Source organism: Montipora foliosa, chromosome 12 (genome assembly GCF_036669935.1).
Source record: "Montipora foliosa isolate CH-2021 chromosome 12, ASM3666993v2, whole genome shotgun sequence".
Taxonomy (NCBI): Eukaryota; Metazoa; Cnidaria; class Anthozoa; order Scleractinia; family Acroporidae; genus Montipora; species Montipora foliosa.
This window is the reverse complement of record NC_090880.1, coordinates 32,816,049-32,834,635: the sequence shown is the minus strand read 5'-3', so window position 1 is coordinate 32,834,635 and position 18,587 is coordinate 32,816,049. Positions and strand designations below refer to the sequence as shown.

Below are 18,587 nucleotides of genomic sequence, written 5' to 3'. Positions count from 1 at the left end.
GGTCACTGGCAGCTTTGCTTCCATTCTTATGCCAGGTCATTTGGCTACAACTGTAAAATGGTCTATTGTCTAGCTATGGACTGAGGTTTCATGAGCACACGAGATTCAGGTTGCATTATCCGTAATTGACTCTGATTGATGGAAGTCATCAAGTAAAAGTGGATTCATTAACACAAGACCTTCACAAATAATTGAATTCTGAAAGCATGTTGTATTTTCAAGAGTCATTTTTACAACAGCATAAAAAAACAAACCTTAGTTTGTGGACTGTGTACTGCACAAGATATGCGAAAAAATACAACACAAAGGCTTTAAGACTTCTAATAATTTATTACAAATATATAAAACATTAATCTTACTTTATTGACAACATACCCACATATCGGTTTGCCTAACATTGTTCTATCATGTATGCACTAAAAAAAGTACAGTAATAAAAAAATAAAATGATTTTCATGTACTTGACTCAAGTTCCATGCAAGTTTAATCTTAAATGACACCTTCATGATTTCCTTAGGTATTTCAGAGAGACTTGACAAAATTCCAATGCCTAATTTTAAGTTCTTGTCATGCCTTGTAATAATTCTTTTGTATTGAAGAAATGGGGAACTAAGTATGCTCCCATCACAGCTGAGTTGCCTTTCCACTACCTGCCTCCCAAGATACACAAAGTAGTGAGTGGAAGCAACAGGACATCACAGACTTAAATGAATGGAAACTGGTATTCTTCCTTTAATAACTTCAGACTCCTTGCATTGACAGGATTATGTCAAATAAAACACCAGACTTCAACCTGCTTGCTGTTCATGACATTCTCGCGACTATCTTAGGAGGTGACTACTTGGTTATAAAATTTTTACACCTAAAGAGAAATTCTGTTCATGTACATTAAGCATTTTGAGCAGCAATTTGTCTCTGGGCAGGTTGACTCTTCTGCTTCAAACCTTCCCACCATGCAACATTTTCATTGTTTGACTGTGAATCGATCTTTTGCGGAGAACTGACATTATTATTGTCTCTTCCAAAAAGGATGGCATCAGTTTCACTCTTACATACAGCACTGTGACACGAAACAGCCTGCTGTAGGCGAAAAGCCTTTTCCTGAAGATCTTGAAAGGACTGAAAGTAACAGAGGAATGGAGAAAATTAAAATCATCAAACCTAGATAGAGTAACACATTCATGCAGTACATTCATCACAATGTTTCTATCATGTTCATTCTCACAGCCCCTCTTGAGAACAGAGTTTCGACTTTCACATATATACCTTGGATAGCTGAGGAATCTCTTGACATGCTGTTTCAAATCTTTGAATATATTCCTCAAATTCTGAAGCTGATCAAATAAACAAATGTAACACAGTTAAACAATCACATAAATGTTTCTTTGATGATAAAAGCAAAACTTGATCAAGTCATCACCATGCAACATTAAAATTCACCCAGTCGAAATTTATCATATAAAACTATTGCCTAATTGTTGTATTTACAAGACTATGGTGGATAGTAGAACTGCATGTACATTACCTTGAAAATACAACATTAACTCACCTGATGTTAAAGCATGTGAACTGCTCAACGATGAATCATTCTTTAGCAATGACTGGTAGTTTTCCTGGAAAAATACATAAACCACCACTCAAATGTTTTATTCCATATCTTTTTCCATGGTCAGTATCTTGCCACTCACAATAATTTTAGTCCAAGAATGTCCTTCTTTCAATACAACTAACATAAACATTGGAGTTGAGCTGATGTGTCTACTTTCACTTCACTTTCACATAATTTTGACAAAATTTGAATATACCCTACAGGCAGCAAGGCTATTCTAGGTGGGCTACTTACACTACCATTAAGTATTACTGGTTCTTTCTACAACCAAAAACCCTACATATTACTTGACAATTTGGGGTGCAGGGCTGGCACAGTGGTGAGAGCACTCGCCTCCCACCAATGTGGCCCAGGGTCGATTCCCAGACTCGGCGTCATATGTGGGTTGAGTTTGTTGGTTCTCTACCCCGCACCGAGAGGTTTTCTCCGGGTACTCCGGTTTCCCCTGTCCTCAAAAACCAACATTTGACTTGATTTGTGTTAATTGTTAATTTCAATTTATAGTGTTCCCAATTAGTGCTTCAGCGCTAGAACGACTAGACACTTACGGTAAATAAAAATTAATTAAAATTACAGAATCAAAAGTCTGATAGATGAGAGGGGAAAACATTTTCATAAAAATATTTAGAAAAGAGTCAAACACTTAGAAAGATCCATAATATTGTTGAAGAATCATTTTTTAGATTTTATCCCCTTAGTTGAGTACCATTTGTGTAATTTACTGCAATTTACCGCTGGCATGTGTATTTTAGCGAGTTTGCTGTTCAACAATCTTTTGTATGACTTTTGAGCAAGTGAAAATAAATAGTTTAATTCATCATGTATTAACTCTGAATCAGCTGTGAGACTGTTCTACCAGCAAACTATTGTTAATATAGCACAAGTCAACATTCATCTCCCCCTTCTCGCGTTCTTTAGAAGCAAGTCATTCAATTTGCACTTAAGAGGTCATGCGCTAAGTTTGCAAAGCTTTTGCAACACAATAGACAGTATTCATAAATGGCGGCTAAGTAATTATTCTTTTGTCTTTATGCTAATCATCCTAACTAGCCTCGTAAACACGAGCAAAATTCAAGAGAATTTTTGTTCCAAAGTGAGGCTAGTTTGGATGATTAGCACAAAGACAAAATAATAATTTCTTGACAGCCATTTATGAATACAGTCTATACAATTATCTTTATATCATGACGGATACATATTAACCAATAAACTTGTTTAATATATCCCAACAGGTCTCTCGCATGATTTTTATTTTCACTGAATAGAAAACACAATACACTTTACCACTGACCAAGAAATAGATGATTGTTTGCTTTTTACAACTTCACGTACCAGCATCTCTTTTCGACTCGCAAGAATAATCCTCATTCTCTCAGTGATTTGTTGCGGATACTTTTTCCGTTTGCACGTAGTTTCTTTTAGTAAATCTTCAAATTCTGAACATATTGCAAATACTTGAGCAACCCTATCCTTGTTGATGGGTTCCATTTCTGAAAGAAAAATTGGTTCTTAGGTTTAAACGTGTAAATCAAGCGTGGATTATTGACTGCAAGATAACGATAATTGTTCTTACCTTACAGTCACTAATCCAGGCTTGATTGAGTAACCGTAATATTATTATTTCTTGCACATTTTCATGCAGTTTCATTTATCTTCTTTTTTTGTAGCCTTATTAAAGTTAAATGAAGTGATGAGTGATCGCTTTATTTAAATGAAGTTTTCATTTTTGTTATTGACAGTAAAGCTTGTTCAACAATATTCTTACCTTCCCGAATAACAGAGTTGCTTGAAACTTCAGGAATTGCGTCGTTCCATTCTTGCCCTCCAATGGTGATGTTTGCTTTGATCGTATCCTCTACCGAGTGTTGATAAAGCTTCAAAAAGACAGAAAATCCGGGTTTGGACCATATCCCAGACATACGTCAACTTTTAAACAGGTATATGTTGCTCAAAATTATTAAGGTAAGTTATAATTAGTCTTATATCTACAAGGGTAATTGGATATCACTCAACCTCACAAAGCTTTTTCTCGAATTCTTCTTTCTGTTTCGCGCTCCAAGATTTCCTCTCAGCTATTTCATGTATTTCCTTCCTGAGTTTTTCATGAACACTATGGACTATGTTTTTGTTTTCCACAGAAACTCTTCTATCGTCCGCCATTTTTGTTTTTGCGCGCTTTTTTTGTGCGCATGTCCAGCTGATTTCGGGTCGCAATATCCTATGGGACGGTGTGTAAGCAAACATGGCGGTAGGTTGTTTGTCTGTTTGAGTTGTCTGCTTTTGCCATCTTTGAGCGTTCTTTCCGTCTCACTTTAGGTTGTGGAACATTCTGCTTATGAAAACTTCACTTCAGGAACGGAGTAAGTTTTTTTAATTTGGGTGTCAGTTACCATATTTGTGGAATTGGCCTGTCAAAAATTAAAAACTGAATTAAGCTTAATCACTTTCAGTCTAGTCAAGCTTACGGTTTTGACTTCTTTTCTGTCTCTACATTAACGTGTTTAACTCTCCAATTCAAACTTATTTCACAATTTTTGTTTTTGGAAGGAGGCTATTATGACATGCATGATAAATGCCATGTCGCTGTTGTGTAGAAAAATGTTACTTTACTTTTCCACATACCTGAAATATTCATCCACAAAGTAACCATGTATTTAACGTCGATAACTCGTAACAGTAATTCAACTGACAAACTGACGGTGCGCTCATTTTACTTCCCCCTCTCCATCAGTGTTCCGTTTTACGGGTATTTAAAGCTACTAGCTACACGGAATGGAAAGAAGTCGAATCAAGGATGCGAGATCCGGGAATCGAACTCAGGACCTCTTGCACCAAGGCCGCGCACTAACCGACTGTGCCATCCTTGCTCCTTGTCACCCAAACCGGCCAGAACCGGCATTTTACTCTGTCTAACAACAGACGATTTTAGTCGTCAGTGTGGACCCACGGGAGTCAATGGGAGCTAATGTCCCCATTAATCTGTTGATGTTGACGCTGTGTCCCAACTGGCAAATTATTCCAATATTCATTGATTCTCATTAAGTACTATAAAGTACTCAGTTGCTGCATATTTTAAAGTGATTGCTCCATTTTGATCTTAGAATGATAATATTTTTCTATTCTTTAGAGTCGACAACATGGATATGGAGGAGAAGGTGAAAGGTGCCCATTTGCGGGGCACAAAATACACAGTATCTCAGGATGGTTTGTGTCCTCGCTGTGGAAATTCAAACAGGCTTTATGTCATCTTGGATAAGTATGTTACATTGTTTAACAGATGCATCACTTCTCAGATAGCTTCATCTTGAGCAGGAAGCCAGAGCTGTTGTTATTTCAGATTTATATAAATAATAAAAATTATTACTGTCGGTTTTAAGAAAGTCCAACATTTGTTACAGATTGTTCCCTATGGGTGACATGCCTGAAATTCTGCACACTCTCATAGCAAAGGGAAGAGCAATTCTTTGGTCAAGTCAGGAAAAGGAAGGCTATAAGGTTTTTAATTATCATATTGTAATAATGTTGAAGTGATAAAGTTTCAGAGTTTTTCGTAATGGAGTGAAACCTGTAAATTTCTGAAAGCTGGTAGGGATGGTAAAGGTAAAGTCACTTTACTTAACATCAGTAGTTCCTTCATCTATGAGGCTGTTATCAATGGAAGCCGATGGTGTGCCCTTTACCCCCTACCTCCGTCAGTGCTCCGTTTTACAAGTATTTACAGCTACAACTACATGGATCAGAGGAAAGTCGAAAGAGACATTGAAGTCACCAAGGATCGAACTGGGCACCTCTTGCTCCGAAAGCCATGCACTAACCAATTAAGCTATGTCTGCTCCCTGAATCATCTATAACTGATCAGCAGAAGACTTCTCAGTCATCCTGCTATTCAGCTAGGTTCAAAATAGCAAATTGTGGTGTGATATTGTTTGCAATACAAGTAGTTACAACTATTATGGTGATGGTCAGTGTTTAGTCTGGTTAATTGGGCACTCACTTCCCAACGTTGTGGTCCAAGTTCATTTCCTGGGTGGTGCAATGGAGGAGAGTGATTTGGTAGTTCTGTATTCTGACCTAAGAGGTTTTGTCCTCATGTATTTTACATGTAGTTTTCCCCTTGTGTTAATAATGCCATTACCAATCCATTATGCAATCTATTTTGTTGATTCATTTTTCATAACATCATACCAGCCATTAAGGCTCAAAGACACGGGTGCTTTGCCAGCCATCATCACAAGCACTCTGTCCTTGTCTTTCTATGATTTAGGACCCACCCACCTTCCTGTGTCGTGGTTTTTGCCCTCCTGACCCTCTTGGTGCTGGGTTTAATGTAGACTGGAACAGAGTGTCTCTCAGTGATATTTTAGAATCTCTGGACAATCCAGTACAGGTACGTAACAACTCTCACTTTATCACTGCGGTTTTTGTTTATGAAAATTTTACCTTATCTTTCAGATACTTCCACTTATTATACTTGAATTTGATTGTGGAAACAATGCCTTATTCCACTTTAACTTTCTCACCTTAAAACAGGAGACATTTCTCACATTCATTTCAACCTCTTTTGCTTTTAGTTCTTAAGCTGGTCTTCTACACAACTCATGAAAAAGGAAAATTCTTTTTTCTTTAACAAAGTTGACCCTATTTGTCACATATGCAAACTACAAATTATTTATGATACAGCATACAACAGTTCAGAACAGTAATATATTCTTTGCTTGAGTAGCAGAGGTTATTATGAAATAGACGACCAGGCATGATCTTTTTTTGCATTAATTATTTCCATGGAAAGAAGGTAACAGTTCCTGTATCAAGCCCTCAAGGAAATAGCAATCAAGGTTTGTTGCTTTTCAGCTGTTATTGTCCTTTTCTAGACGTTGCATTTAATTTTTTTTATTGTCAACAATGGATCAATGTTGTTTACTTGAATTAAATGTTGTGTTTTGAGTTTTTTCTTTTCTCAGGTGAATGACAAAACCTACAAAAACACATGTAATTGTTAAGGACAATCAATAACATTTATTTGTTTTCATATTTGCATTAACAGCAGGTGGACAGTTCAGCCAAGATGAATCTTCAGATAATCAATATCTTGTTTTGGATGATTTTGAAGGAAGTGAGATTGAACGAAATACTGAAGTATCAATAACGAAAAGTATGTATGTTATTTGTTTTTTTTTTTGATATTTTGCTTTCGTGTGGGATATGAGTTATTGGTTTTTCCTTTTATAAAATAATATTAATTATTATTGACAGTTACTGTTTTCCTTTTAAATCAAGGTGATAAGAAGTGTTTGAGAATATTACACATAGGTTTAAAAACTGTTTTAGGCTCTTGTTTAATAACTTCCTTTTATTCAACAGGTTGGCCAGACAAAGCAGAGGAAGAAATGGAGGATGATGAGCAGGATGAGGATGAGGATGATGAACTTGATGAAGAAGAACTCATCAAACAAATGCTGGCCAAAGAGCAACAAAAACTTTCTCAGGCCAACAGTGATGATAACAAAGACAAAGAAGATGATGATAATGATGATGGTGACAGTGATAACAGCAAACTCCGAGATGCTTTTACAGCTTCAAAAGACCCGCTTGGTTTTTCAGAACCGAGTTCTTTATCCAGTGATTCAATCAACTTGAAAATTAAAACTGTAGCAGCATCAACAGAGCAGACACCATCCACCACTTCATGTACCACGGCTAAATCATCTAAGGCACAATATCCTGTTTCTTCAACTGGTCGCTGCCCATATTGTGGCTCAGCTGATGTCAAATATATTGTCATAGTGTCAAATAACACAAAGGACTCAGAGCTACCACACAGTCTACAGCTTCTTCTTAAGGGGAATCATGCTTTTAAAATGGCCAAAGGTGAGGTGAATGGGCCATACAATCATTCATGGTTTGCTCATGCCTTGAAAGTCCTTAAGAGTCTAAAATGGAGGTGGAGTAAACCTTGAAAATTGCATTTGCTCCTTGTGGCATCCAACCTGTACTGTTGAGTGGCTGATACTTCTGTGTTACTGGTAGAAAAGTGGGAAACCAAAATGGGAAAAACAAGTAAAATCATTGACATCACTTGTCCTTGAAATATTTTCTATTTTTTTGTCTGGACTGAGGAGTAAATTGAACAAAAATTAAAGTATCACGCAAGTATACAATTCCCTTTGCATGCAAGTCCATAACTTACACCATTGCTGTCTTCAATTGTAGAGTGATACTTCTATCCTATGCAATAATATTGTTTAATTAGGCTCTCATTTTGCCCTCTTTCCTTGTTGAGATGAAATGAAAATAAAAGTCATGGTGATTTAAAGAACTGCGGCAACATTTTTTCTCTTTCAACAAAATTAAAAGCCAGAGATATTGCTTAAATTTTCAATAGAACTGAGACTGGCAATGCTTTCGTAAATACAAAGATACAGGTTTAAGGTTCAAATTTATCATTTTGGTGTGAAAAAATGTTTTTGAAAATTGTCTCATTGTCAAATCTCCATATTATCTGCACATTCTAATGACTTTATTTGACCGTAGTGAGATCAATGTCTTGCCTTTATGGGTAAAAATCCTGACAGTTTGACTGTACTTTATCCTTATTAAAGATTTTCCTCAACTGTGACTACAAAAAGCATATTAATTACTCTAATAATAATTATTAAATCATAATTATTATTTCTTCATTGCCATGGTTTGCAGAGGCAACTCACTCCTACCGTGTAGCACTTTTATTTTGCGGGGTTTAATTTTTGCCAATTTTGCAGATAGTACTTGATCTGCCAGAATAAGTTCCAGCAGAAAAAAAACACCAGCAAAATTAAAAACTGCAAAAAAACTACTCCCGTTGATACAATTAAAAATGGCTTTCAATGCACTTGTGTTACTATATTATACATTTGGGGTAAAAAAAAGATCATTTATTTTGATATTTATTGAGAAAAAGCAATCAGAGCTTGCTACAAACAAAACGTCTCAGAGCAGGCAATCAAAAGGTCACGTTAAACTTGCTTGAGTGGGTCATCAGAAGGGACAGCATTTTCTAAAGCCTCCATTTTTTCCACCTGTTCTCGGAAAATAAGGGGTTTTTTTAACCAAAAAAAGTAATAAATGTTGAAGAGAATAAGAGTCAATCCGGGCCACAAAAATTTGTTCCCGCAAACCTCAAAAATATCGCCAATTCGCAAAATAAAAGTCCTGCAAAAATTTCATGCTACACAGTAAATATGAAATAAAGGGCAAAGTGCAATGAAAGATTATTGTAATAGACAGAAGACGTTCCTTCCAACACTTGGCTGTAAAAAAAAAACCTTGTCCATGAGCGAGCTATTTCTCTTCTGGCGAACATTAATTTGTAACACTGGCTAAGATAGACCAAAGTCAAGTGCTAATTCAAAAGCATTATTTTCTTTAGGTGTCCATCTTCAGGAAAAGCAGTACAATGGTCTATACGAATTCATAACTTCAGCTTTTTTAAGCTGTTCTTTGTAGTGAAGGGCTCTGGTTTTAATCATTATTCACATTTTAAAGTCTCATGTGTGTTTTGTCAAATATTGTGGTACTGTTAATGTAAGGATTCCTTATTATTATTGTTTTGTGATTTCACAAAATTTGTTGAACATTCAATGTGAAGTTACGCTGTTGCTGCTGTCTCTTCTTTTAAAATTGATGATAACTATTAATGTGATGTTGGCATATGTCTGAACTTAGTTAGTTTGATCTTGTTTCATGTTATGTATCGCAGGTCAAAGTGAGCCACCCTCATTTCAGTGTCAAAAATGTCAGTATGGCTTCAACCTGGACTGGTCAAAAACAAATCTTGAAATGATATTTGGACTTCCCTCTTCGACTTTGCAACCAACATCAACTACACCTGTCTCGTTTGTGTCAACATCAGCAGCTTACCAGACACCATTCATGCTGCCTGCTGCTTGCCCAACCTATCCCCAAGCAAGTGTACCGCCACCAGGGTACCCGCCTCCTGTTAGGGTACCCCCGCCAGTGCCTGCTATACCTTACCATGGGTAAGTAAATCTGTGATGGTCGTGTTTAAGTCTTATCTAATTTACATCATGCAGTGTGGTAACTAGCAAGTAGCCAGTTTTGGAAGTGTTAACCTTGTCAAAACAAATGCTAATTTAGTTCATCTCTCATTCTCTTTCTTTTTTCTTTAGAAATCTGCCATCATATCCAGGATACTATGGGTCTTATTATCCACCAGCTCCCTTCCCCCCACCAGTTGCCTCATATTTTCCATACACAGCACCTGCTGTACCACCCCCTGCAATGCCTTTCACAGGATTGCCACCCCCAGGAATATTTCCTCCGGCTGTACCCCCTGGGGTGCCACCACCTGGTATTCTGCCTCCTAGGTTACCATCCCCTGGCATTGCATTGCCTGGATTAGCACCCCCTGGGGTGCCACCACCAAGGCTACCACCTCCTAGTGTGCCTCCCCCAGGTTATCTACCTCCAGCCATTCCTTCTGTTCCTGCAGCTACAGCTCAGGCAGGGAGCAGGTACCCTCATTCTCATTCCATGTACAATCACACTGCTCCTCTCTACTCACCTCCCCCAGTCAGAGGTTACTTCCCTTCCCCAAGGGTAAGGCCAAGTTATCCACTTCGGCAGCAGCCCATACACCCAAGGCCTGGTGTGCAGCCTCCTTGGAAGCAGGTGCCTGCTCTTGCAGCAGCGTCAATAACAGAAGAGGCAGTTCCACAGCAACAAGCTACTGATGACCAGCAGAATGAGAAAGAGGAGCTCAGCAAACAGGCTGCGGCAAGATTTGAGATAGTCCTGAACCAGATTGACAAAGCCAAGGCTCGCGTTCGTCATGAGAAGGAGAAGCTGGAAGAGTTTCAAAAGACAATTCAGGGAACTCAATCATTTCAACAGCAGCCAAACAGCGAGGAACCAAATGCTTTGACAGACCAAGGACAAACAATGCCAGAGTATGAGGAAAAGCCTCCTGGTGATGATAATACAGGTACACTATGTGGACATTATCTCTTTCAGTTAAATGTTCTTTGCTGAGGGAAGCATGGTTGGTGCAGTGGTGAGAGCACTCGTCTCTCACCACTGTGGCCCAGGTTCAATTCCCGTACCCTGCTGTGCCATAAGTGGGTTGAGTTTGTGATGTTTCTCTACTCTGCTTCGAGGGTTTTTTCTCCGGGTTCTCCGATTTTCCCCTCTCAGTAAAACCCAACATACAGCTGATTCCAGCTGGCTGTAAGCTGTGCTCCAAGGTCATACACATGGACCGAAAAAGCTGCAGCCATATGCGCCATAGTATGCTTTTGGTCCGACCTTGTTGAGCTGCGTTGTTGCTGTACTTTGCAACGACGACGACGACGACTAGCAAGATTATTAAACCCAAGAGAAAATGAGGGGACAGAGGAGAGGGAGGGTCCCGGTCCAGCCCTTGCGATACCTATGTCATGTCCACGAAAGTTATTTTTAGACGAGCGGAAGTCTTTGTTCTAGCGGAAGTCTGTCTTCCGAGACGTCGGCATGCAGGCCAACTTCGGTCAGATGTTTGAAAGAAAATAGATATTAATCAGCCTTCCACGTGTGCCGCCATTTTCTCTTTTCACTAAGAACCTGTGTGCGAGGCAAGACTGCATGCGGACGTCTCGGAAGACAGACTTCCGCTAGAACAAAGATCTCCGCTCATCTAAAAATAACTTTCGTGGACATGACATATCCCGCTCAACGCCCTGAGCCTCCCTCTCTGTCCCCTCATTTTCTCTTGTTAAACCTTAAACCTTCAAGTCATCAGATTACTGATGTATCAGATTAGGATCATGTCATGAGGCTTCTTGTATAACTAGCAGCAGTCAGTGCGGCTTGAACTAACCATCAGACATTGATTGTTTGGTCTTTGTTGTCAATCTTGATTTCTTGTCTTTTCCACTGACAGGGTTCGGCTCCAGTGTGATTGCCTCCGAGGAATTGGAGGAAGGAAAACGGCAAGATTCTTTGTCAACCATGAGTAAATCAGCACAGTTGGTGTCGTCGTCGCCGCCGCAAGAGCTTCAACTTGATTACAGTGTTCACTCAGACACAAAAACAGGTGACATTGATATTACTGCGCGTGACAACTCCTCCACCACCGAACATGAAACCGAGCCCGATGCATGTGATAAGAGTGTAAATGAGTATAGAGATGGTATAGAGTCAGAAAACGCGGAGTCGGCACCCGAGAAAGAATTGTCCACTCAAGGCGGTCGCAGAGGACGGCGGTCCAAGAAGCAAAATGTTTTATTTACTCCACCATCTGAGACGTGTACGCGCGCGACACGGCGATCACGGAGGTCTGAATTTTCAACCATTTGCGAGGATACAGATTCCACTGCGACAGAGGAGGAAGCTTCAACGTTTAAGGGAGGAAGGCAGAGAAGATCCCGCAAAACTAAGCCACCCAGCAGAGAGGTAGAGATGCTAGATATTAGAGACAGTTGCGGAGCCATACAAGGAGAGGTAGAAACAAGCGACGTTGACATGGCGGAGTCATCAGATGTGCTGAGTCAAAGCAGTGTTGTTCCTCGAACGGAGAGTGAATCTACGCATGAAAGCCTCAGTGAGAGTGTGGTATCTTCCTCAGAAGCTGAGGCAGCTGACACCGATGGAATTGGCGCGCAGCGAGAGAAAGCAGCACGGGGAAGGAAAAGAAAGACGGGAGCCGCAGCTATCGCGACACCTCCCGTTAGAAAGTCACAGCGACGGGCAATAGAAGAACAGTGGAGTCAAGACAAGAAGGAAAGTGAAGACGAGGATATGACCGAGGAGATGCGGGTTGTTGATGCCAATGTGGCGGTGTCAAGTCCCAGGTTAGCGAAGTCACGGAGGGCTGAAATGCAGCAGACTGAAGCCGTTGTTGATACAGAAGGACGCAGTGTTGAACGTCATCCTCAGTCAGTAGTGCCTGATGACAGCGAGGCTAATACGCGCTCCAAAACACCAACGCGAAAATCTACACCTCAGTTGCAAGAACCAGAAGCCGTCTCCGCAAGTGAAAATGCTTTAATTCAACAATCTAGCCCAACCCCAGGCTTGGAAAAAATACAAGACTACGAAGGTTTTGATGTTGAGAAAACCACCAACAATCGCCGAACCCGTAAGTCGGTGCCGAAACAGGTTACGTCATTAACCGATACAGGCTCCCAAAATCGGCGAAAACGAAATTCCACACAGTTGCCGACTCAGGAGGTCGATCTGTCAGGCAAAGAACCTCGTCAGACGAGCAATCAAATTAAAAAGAATGGAAATTCCGAGGAAGAAAGCAAAGCAACTGTTGTATTGCTTGAACAAACAGAAATGACAGATGTTTCCCTGGAACAAGAACATGACAAGGCCAGCAGTCGACGACAAAAGAAGAATCGGAAATCGTCTGCATCCAACGAAGAGTCTTCGGTTTCTCTGGAAGGGTTTGCTCTTCCCCAATCAGATGCGGCAGCTACAGAAGTGGAAGCTCAGACAAGTCGGCAAACTCGAAGTAGAAAATCCCTCGCTACAAAAAATATTCAAACGCCCAATTACATCTCACCGGCTTCTGGGGAGGAACTGGTACCGCAAACGCAAAATCCCCGGAAATCGCCAGCCTTGAATGAGAGCACGACAGGCGAAAATGTTGAGCTACCGGTTGCGTCCAACACCCCTGACGCAGGTGTTGCACCCCGGCGAACGCGAAGGAACAAAGTTAAGCCAGGAATGCATGACAACAGTGATTTGTCCCCCGAATTGGATAATTTGACTGACTTTGTTGAGGAAAAGGTTGCGGGGACTCCACGGGGAAAGGCCACAAAAGACAAAGCTCCTGTAACATCCCCAGAAATTGTCACTAAAAGAGTAACAAGGGCTCGTAAAACAAAGTAATTCCAAGGTAAAAGAGTTTTATTCAAGTAGTGTTTTACAGCGAAGAGAGGTTTTGGTCCTTTGTATTCATTGTAAAATAACTCGTTCAGTTGTACTGTTTGAAATTAATCGGTTTTATGGTTGTCAAAAAAGCCTTCCTCTAGATTTAGAAATGAGGCCCTTTTCTGGCATTAAAAACATTCTTATGCAAGGTTTAACCGGTAGGTTGTTCATATAATTTGTATTTCTCTGATAAACGCACTCCCCTGTGTCCGTCGAGAACGGCTCCCCTTCGACAGAAACGGCCATGCTTAGAATTTCTGTTCTGTAAAATTCATTAGCGCCTATCCCATTCCATCCCAAGAAGCTTCTCATTAGCCCCGATTCTTGTGCAGAAAAGAGGAATGTTGTTTCATTGGAAGACAGCTCGTCCTGCTTTCTCGCAGTTTCGTGTTATTCGTGGTCCTCTGCCGTATCACCAGGGCAGTTAACAGCCAAGTCTTGATCACCTAAAATCGAGTGAAAATGAAGATAAGTTCAATCCACCCCAAACAACTTTGGGCTTACCTAAGCACTGCTCTTTGAACACCTTATTTTGGTATAAACTGAGTTAAGTGGGAAATTGGTGGAGGAAAAATGAACATTTACCCTACCAACGGTGGCCAAGTAACCTTATCAAAGCAGGGGACGCTCAGTCTTTTCACCATGTTTTTTCTTTTTCTAACTACCCTTATTTGTGAGTGAAGTACCCACAGACGCAGTAACACGCAATACTTAAACTGGTGAGATTGGGAAGAGGGGTCAATTTCAGGTGCAAAGAAAGGCGGTTACCACGTGACTAAGTATTTTTCCCGCTCTTGCCAGAAACGAAAGGAAAGGAACTTTATTTAAGTTCCTATTCGTTCTAGCGCTGGAGCACTAATTGGGGATTCCTACAAGGAATCACATAACAAGCATCTGAAATGCTGTGCAAACATGTCCTTAAGGCAAGAAATCCTAAAATATTGAAAATGAATTAACCAAACGGCTTGTACAAGTTCAGGAGAGATGATTCATGTCAACTGAGTAAGGTAAATTATTGACAACAAATTCTTGCAAAAGTTATTGTCTTATGTTTTTAATGATAGTATTAAGGGAAGTACTGACTATTTTGTACTCTAGCTTAAAGGGGCTAGGTCACGCAATTTTAGGCAATTTCAGCACTGATTGAATGGTCATAGAATCAACTAAAATATCAAAATAACTTCAAAACTATAGAAGAACTCCAACAAAACACAGGGAAGCCAAGAAGGGCCATGGATGGACAAAACTGGAGAGGATTGAAATGGATTGAATTTGGGTTAATTTGAAAAACGTCGGCCCACCTTTTTTCAAATTTATATCAGTCTACATCAAAATGTCATGTACACAGCTGGAAAATCATTCTCAGTTGTTACATGGCCGTGATTTTGCAAATGAAAGACTCTTGCTCTGCCAATTTGACATTTAGAGCTCATAACTAACAAAATTAAACAAAATTACCTAAAATAGCGTGACCTAGCCCCTTTAAGGGCACCCAGGCACCGTTTCTTAGATCGTAGAATATTTCCGCACATGATTTTAATCCTCCAACAACAGTCTTAAACGAAAGAGTGCAGTGATCCTTGCACTTACCTGGAAAATTTAAGCAATTGCCTCTGGTAGACACCAAAAAAATTCAGGTGGGTCCAATGGGATTTGAACCTATGAGCTCTGCGATGCCAGTGCAATGCTGCACCAACTCAGCTATAAAGGACTCGATGAATTACCCTGCGAGCTGAGTCTCCTTTGATCTTCCTAGATAAGTCAGGAAGAGGAAGAAGACTCTGCCAGCAGCCTCAACATTCTTTGATTTGCCGCTCATCCAAAGAGACAGACGAGTCAGTCTAGTTTTGACTTGTAAACCTGTTTTTTTTTTTTAATTTTGCGCATGATCAATCGCCACGCGTCATCAATATCTTTTGAAATTTACAACAGCATGGCAGTTTTTTAACTGTCTAAACTCCCATGAGTATTTCCTTGGCATGTTGGTTAAAAAAACTATCCGGTAGTCTGCCAGAAATCTATACATTTTTCAGTAAAAAATGAAATGGCAATTGAAAAGTATGAACTGTCAGAGATTCCAAGGAGATGATTCCTTGGTTGTCGTGTGTTTGCCAGAGTTGTTCGAAAATAACCAGACTGTTTTCGTTTTGTGGTTTTGCGGTTACTGGTCATGTGTAACTGATACCCAAATGCATTTGAATTTTTAACGCATTAATGATTATACTCAATACGAAATGTTGAGGCGGCTAGCAGAGTCTTCTTCCTCTTCCAGACTTACCTAGGAAGATCAAAGGGTATCGATGAATGGGTCATGGGTTTGAATCCTCTTGGAGCGGCCTGAATTTTTCAGGTGTTTATAAGAGACAATTGCTCAATTTGTCCAGATACTACCCTCTTTCATCAAAAACCACACTTCAAATATACATCCATTTCATTGAACAACAGTCTGGTCCTTTCCAATGCACAAAAGGTGTGTTTTGAAATTAATTAAGGAAGTCAAATACACCAAACATACCATCAAACTTGGTCCCACACCATATGCAATATTGGTGAGTTCTTCTCAGATACATGGTCAGGTTAACAAGCTTCACGAATGGCTAACATGAAAGGGAACTGCAGTTTAGTTTTTTTTTTTTATGTGATTTCTCTTCAATATTCATAGAACAGACAGGCCATGAAAAAACCCTCATAGTAAATTCAATGCAGAGTGCAGTAATAAGAATATCTACTTTACAAACCTCTGGCTCATCATCTGTTTCTTCAAGTGTATCCTCATTATCCTCATCACTCTTGTCGTCATCTTTCATCTCAGGCCAAAACCACTTTTCAATACATGGTAAATCCTGCAAACAACTATGTGTAAATTAAAAGCCAATTCCTCTGAGTGTAAAGCTCAAAGGGAAAGATTACCCATACTGTTGTTTTGTTATTGGTATTTTTCTTGGAGTCACTATTTTCCTGTCCATCTGCAGGATATTTACCACTTCAATTCACCCCTATTTACAACTTCAAATTCTCAATTTTCTGCTTCAGTTACTTCATTCAGGGACAAACCTTGGTGCTCACTGAGAAGTAATATCCAGTGGTCTTACACCAGTGATCTTCAAATCACAAGAGACACCACAGACCGACCTGTAGTCTTTTGTGGTGTAGACAAGGGATCATTTAATATCATGACTGTGAAATGGTCCATCACATCACACTACAAGAGTATAGACGACTTTCAAAAATCGTGACCACCTTTACATTCCTTTGTATTTATGTTAATTATACCTACTGCCCCCATTTTGAAACAAAATGATTTAATATTCTTTTGAAATTTCCTTGTCATAGTGAGGCTAGAAAGGCTTATTAGCAGAAGACTATTTTATTTGGTCTTAACATCACACAGCTCATTTGGCACACTATCCTGCATTGTGGTCACAGGACATTAATCTGTGATCATTTCAGTTACATTAAGTTGTTGCTTTATTTGCTAGAATTAGATTGGTAGTGGTCAGTGATTTCAAATTATTTTCATTTGTCCATCTTTAAACATCACTTTTGTTTCCGGTGGTCCTTTTAGCCTTATATAATTTCCTGATTGCAAATTGTTGTCTGTTTTTATCTCTTACCTTGGATTTATCTAATTGCTCACAGGCTTTTTGACTTTTGTACAGATCACTTGCTGTTTGTCGCTCTGCAAACTTTCCACTCATATGCCGCCTGAAATTTTCTCTCTGATTCTGCTCAACTTTTATTCGTTTCTTAGCAGCCTCCTCCTTTAAGGACTCTTTTATCTCCCTCTGCCTCTTTAGAAGCACTTCATGGCCAAGACCACCACGGTCTAAATGAGAGAAGAAAATAAGATTACCACATACACTGTTAGCTTGCAAAAGCAGATATATTCACAGCTTGTCTCTCTTTTTGTGAAAATAAATTCAAAGAGAGGAGACAGCCAGTAATATAAATGCAATTTGCAGGCCAAGACAGTGTTGAACTTGAAGTCAGATGTGACCCATAAAAAAAGGTTTTAAGGCCATAAAATGAATCGAAAGAACATAAATATGTCACCAGTTTGCCTCAGAGTTGGATTTGCTGGCCGAACATTGCATGTTGTTGCTGTTGTTGTTGCTCAGTCTTTTCTGGTTGGTTTGCTTCTACCTCATTCCAAAAACCATCATACAATTATCATTACTCTGATAAGTTGTTAGTGGTATAACTAATCATTGATTGGCTAATGAAATTTACTGTTACTGCCAAAAATAAACTGTTGCTTGTGACATCCTCGTAGAATGCCTGGTCATCCCTAAATGGTATTAGTATCAGCCAACTAGTGGACTAGTGCAAATCCTGCATTTTGATTGGCTACGCTACTAGAGGACTATTAGTAATAGTCCTCGAGTAGTGAAAAGCGTGACTCTTTCTTTCGTTTAATTCCAAATTAAATATTTCTTTAACTTGCTTTGCTAACTTTATTATTGCCTTTTATGTCCGACTAGTTGGGTGATACTAAAACAATTAGACCCTTTGCCCTCAAGGACCAGGGGTCAATAGCCCATATGCATTCGGCATCTCCTCATGGGCTATTGACCCGTAGCCTGTCTAATTGTTAATTAGTATTACAGCATTGCATTTACAGCATTTTTTAAGCATCAAGTCACCCACCTGTCTTTATTGCCAATGGTATTGGGTCTGCCCTGCCACTTCCTATTTTGCAAAAGTAAAAAAGAGATGAGATCGCCTTTAAACTGGGACATTACTCAGTAGAATTCGCACATTTTCTAATCAACCTCTTCTGAACGTCAACACTTGAAAGGCGTTTAAAAAAACTGACTTTAATGGTAATTGCATTATTAAAAGCAACTGACAAGGTCTCAGTCTTTTGATCCCCTCACCATCTTTTCCTAGACCCATTCCATGTTTGAATCCCATTTTCTGAAGCATGGCAAAACCCTTGTTATCACTGTTCAGTGCATTTGACAGACCCTTTTCTCTGTGTTCGCTTTCTCGAACTCGCAAAGGTTTGACTTTATTTCGTTCATTTCGCTCTTGGTGTTTCATCTCTTTCTTGTAGGTCTTCGCTATC

General features: G+C 39.5%; 3 protein-coding genes across 4 annotated transcripts in view; 1 reads left to right on the top strand and 2 right to left on the bottom strand.

The window, feature by feature from the left end:
• Positions 1-310: 310 nt before the first annotated feature.
• Positions 311-3,790, bottom strand: LOC137979066 (kinetochore-associated protein NSL1 homolog). Its single transcript, XM_068826230.1, has 6 exons — positions 3,623-3,790; positions 3,375-3,483; positions 2,942-3,099; positions 1,550-1,613; positions 1,267-1,334; positions 311-1,119 (listed from the first exon to the last, which is right to left on the bottom strand). The coding sequence occupies exons 1-6, from the start codon at positions 3,767-3,769 to the stop codon at positions 889-891; spliced, it is 777 nt and encodes a 258-aa protein (XP_068682331.1). The 5' UTR covers positions 3,770-3,790; the 3' UTR covers positions 311-888.
• A 41-nt stretch (positions 3,791-3,831) lies between these two features.
• LOC137979074 (uro-adherence factor A-like) lies at positions 3,832-13,499 on the top strand. 2 transcript variants are annotated; one of them, XM_068826242.1, is made up of 11 exons: positions 3,832-3,857; positions 3,926-3,969; positions 4,737-4,865; positions 5,008-5,104; positions 5,874-5,996; positions 6,399-6,444; positions 6,654-6,761; positions 6,971-7,477; positions 9,345-9,624; positions 9,775-10,589; positions 11,523-13,499. In XM_068826242.1, exons 1-11 carry the CDS (start codon positions 3,852-3,854, stop codon positions 13,475-13,477), a joined length of 4,110 nt encoding a protein of 1,369 aa, XP_068682343.1. In that variant the 5' UTR covers positions 3,832-3,851; the 3' UTR covers positions 13,478-13,499. The 2 variants fall into 2 exon arrangements, with proteins under 2 accessions (XP_068682343.1, XP_068682344.1); XM_068826243.1 differs by having other exon boundaries at positions 3,833-3,857; positions 6,402-6,444.
• The window catches only part of LOC137979075 (G patch domain-containing protein 11-like), a 5,233-nt gene continuing 123 nt past the window's right edge, over positions 13,478-18,587 (bottom strand). Inside the window, exons 1-6 of the mRNA XM_068826244.1 lie at positions 18,397-18,587; positions 18,167-18,208; positions 17,134-17,345; positions 16,258-16,362; positions 16,035-16,116; positions 13,478-13,965 (exon numbers count right to left, since the gene is read on the bottom strand). The exon at positions 18,397-18,587 is cut by the window's right edge and continues 123 nt beyond it. Coding sequence (XP_068682345.1) covers positions 13,910-13,965; positions 16,035-16,116; positions 16,258-16,362; positions 17,134-17,345; positions 18,167-18,208; positions 18,397-18,587 — 688 coding nt within the window. The 3' untranslated portion in view covers positions 13,478-13,909. The remainder of the gene's footprint in view (positions 13,966-16,034; positions 16,117-16,257; positions 16,363-17,133; positions 17,346-18,166; positions 18,209-18,396) is intronic.

Excerpts from the sequence above, each read along its gene's own strand:
- LOC137979066 (XM_068826230.1), bottom strand. The coding sequence starts at position 3,769 with ATGGCGGACGATAGAAGAGTTTCTGTGGAAAACAAAAACATAGTCCAT. Across the intron at positions 1,614-2,941 it reads CGAGTCGAAAAGAGATGCTG|GAAAACTACCAGTCATTGCT; the intron begins GTACGTGAAGTT and ends GTATTTTTCCAG. Across the intron at positions 1,120-1,266 it reads AGATTCCTCAGCTATCCAAG|TCCTTTCAAGATCTTCAGGA; the intron begins GTATATATGTGA and ends TGTTACTTTCAG.
- LOC137979074 (XM_068826242.1), top strand. Across the intron at positions 6,445-6,653 it reads TCAAGGAAATAGCAATCAAG|CAGGTGGACAGTTCAGCCAA; the intron begins GTTTGTTGCTTT and ends TTGCATTAACAG. Across the intron at positions 10,590-11,522 it reads TCCTGGTGATGATAATACAG|GGTTCGGCTCCAGTGTGATT; the intron begins GTACACTATGTG and ends TTCCACTGACAG.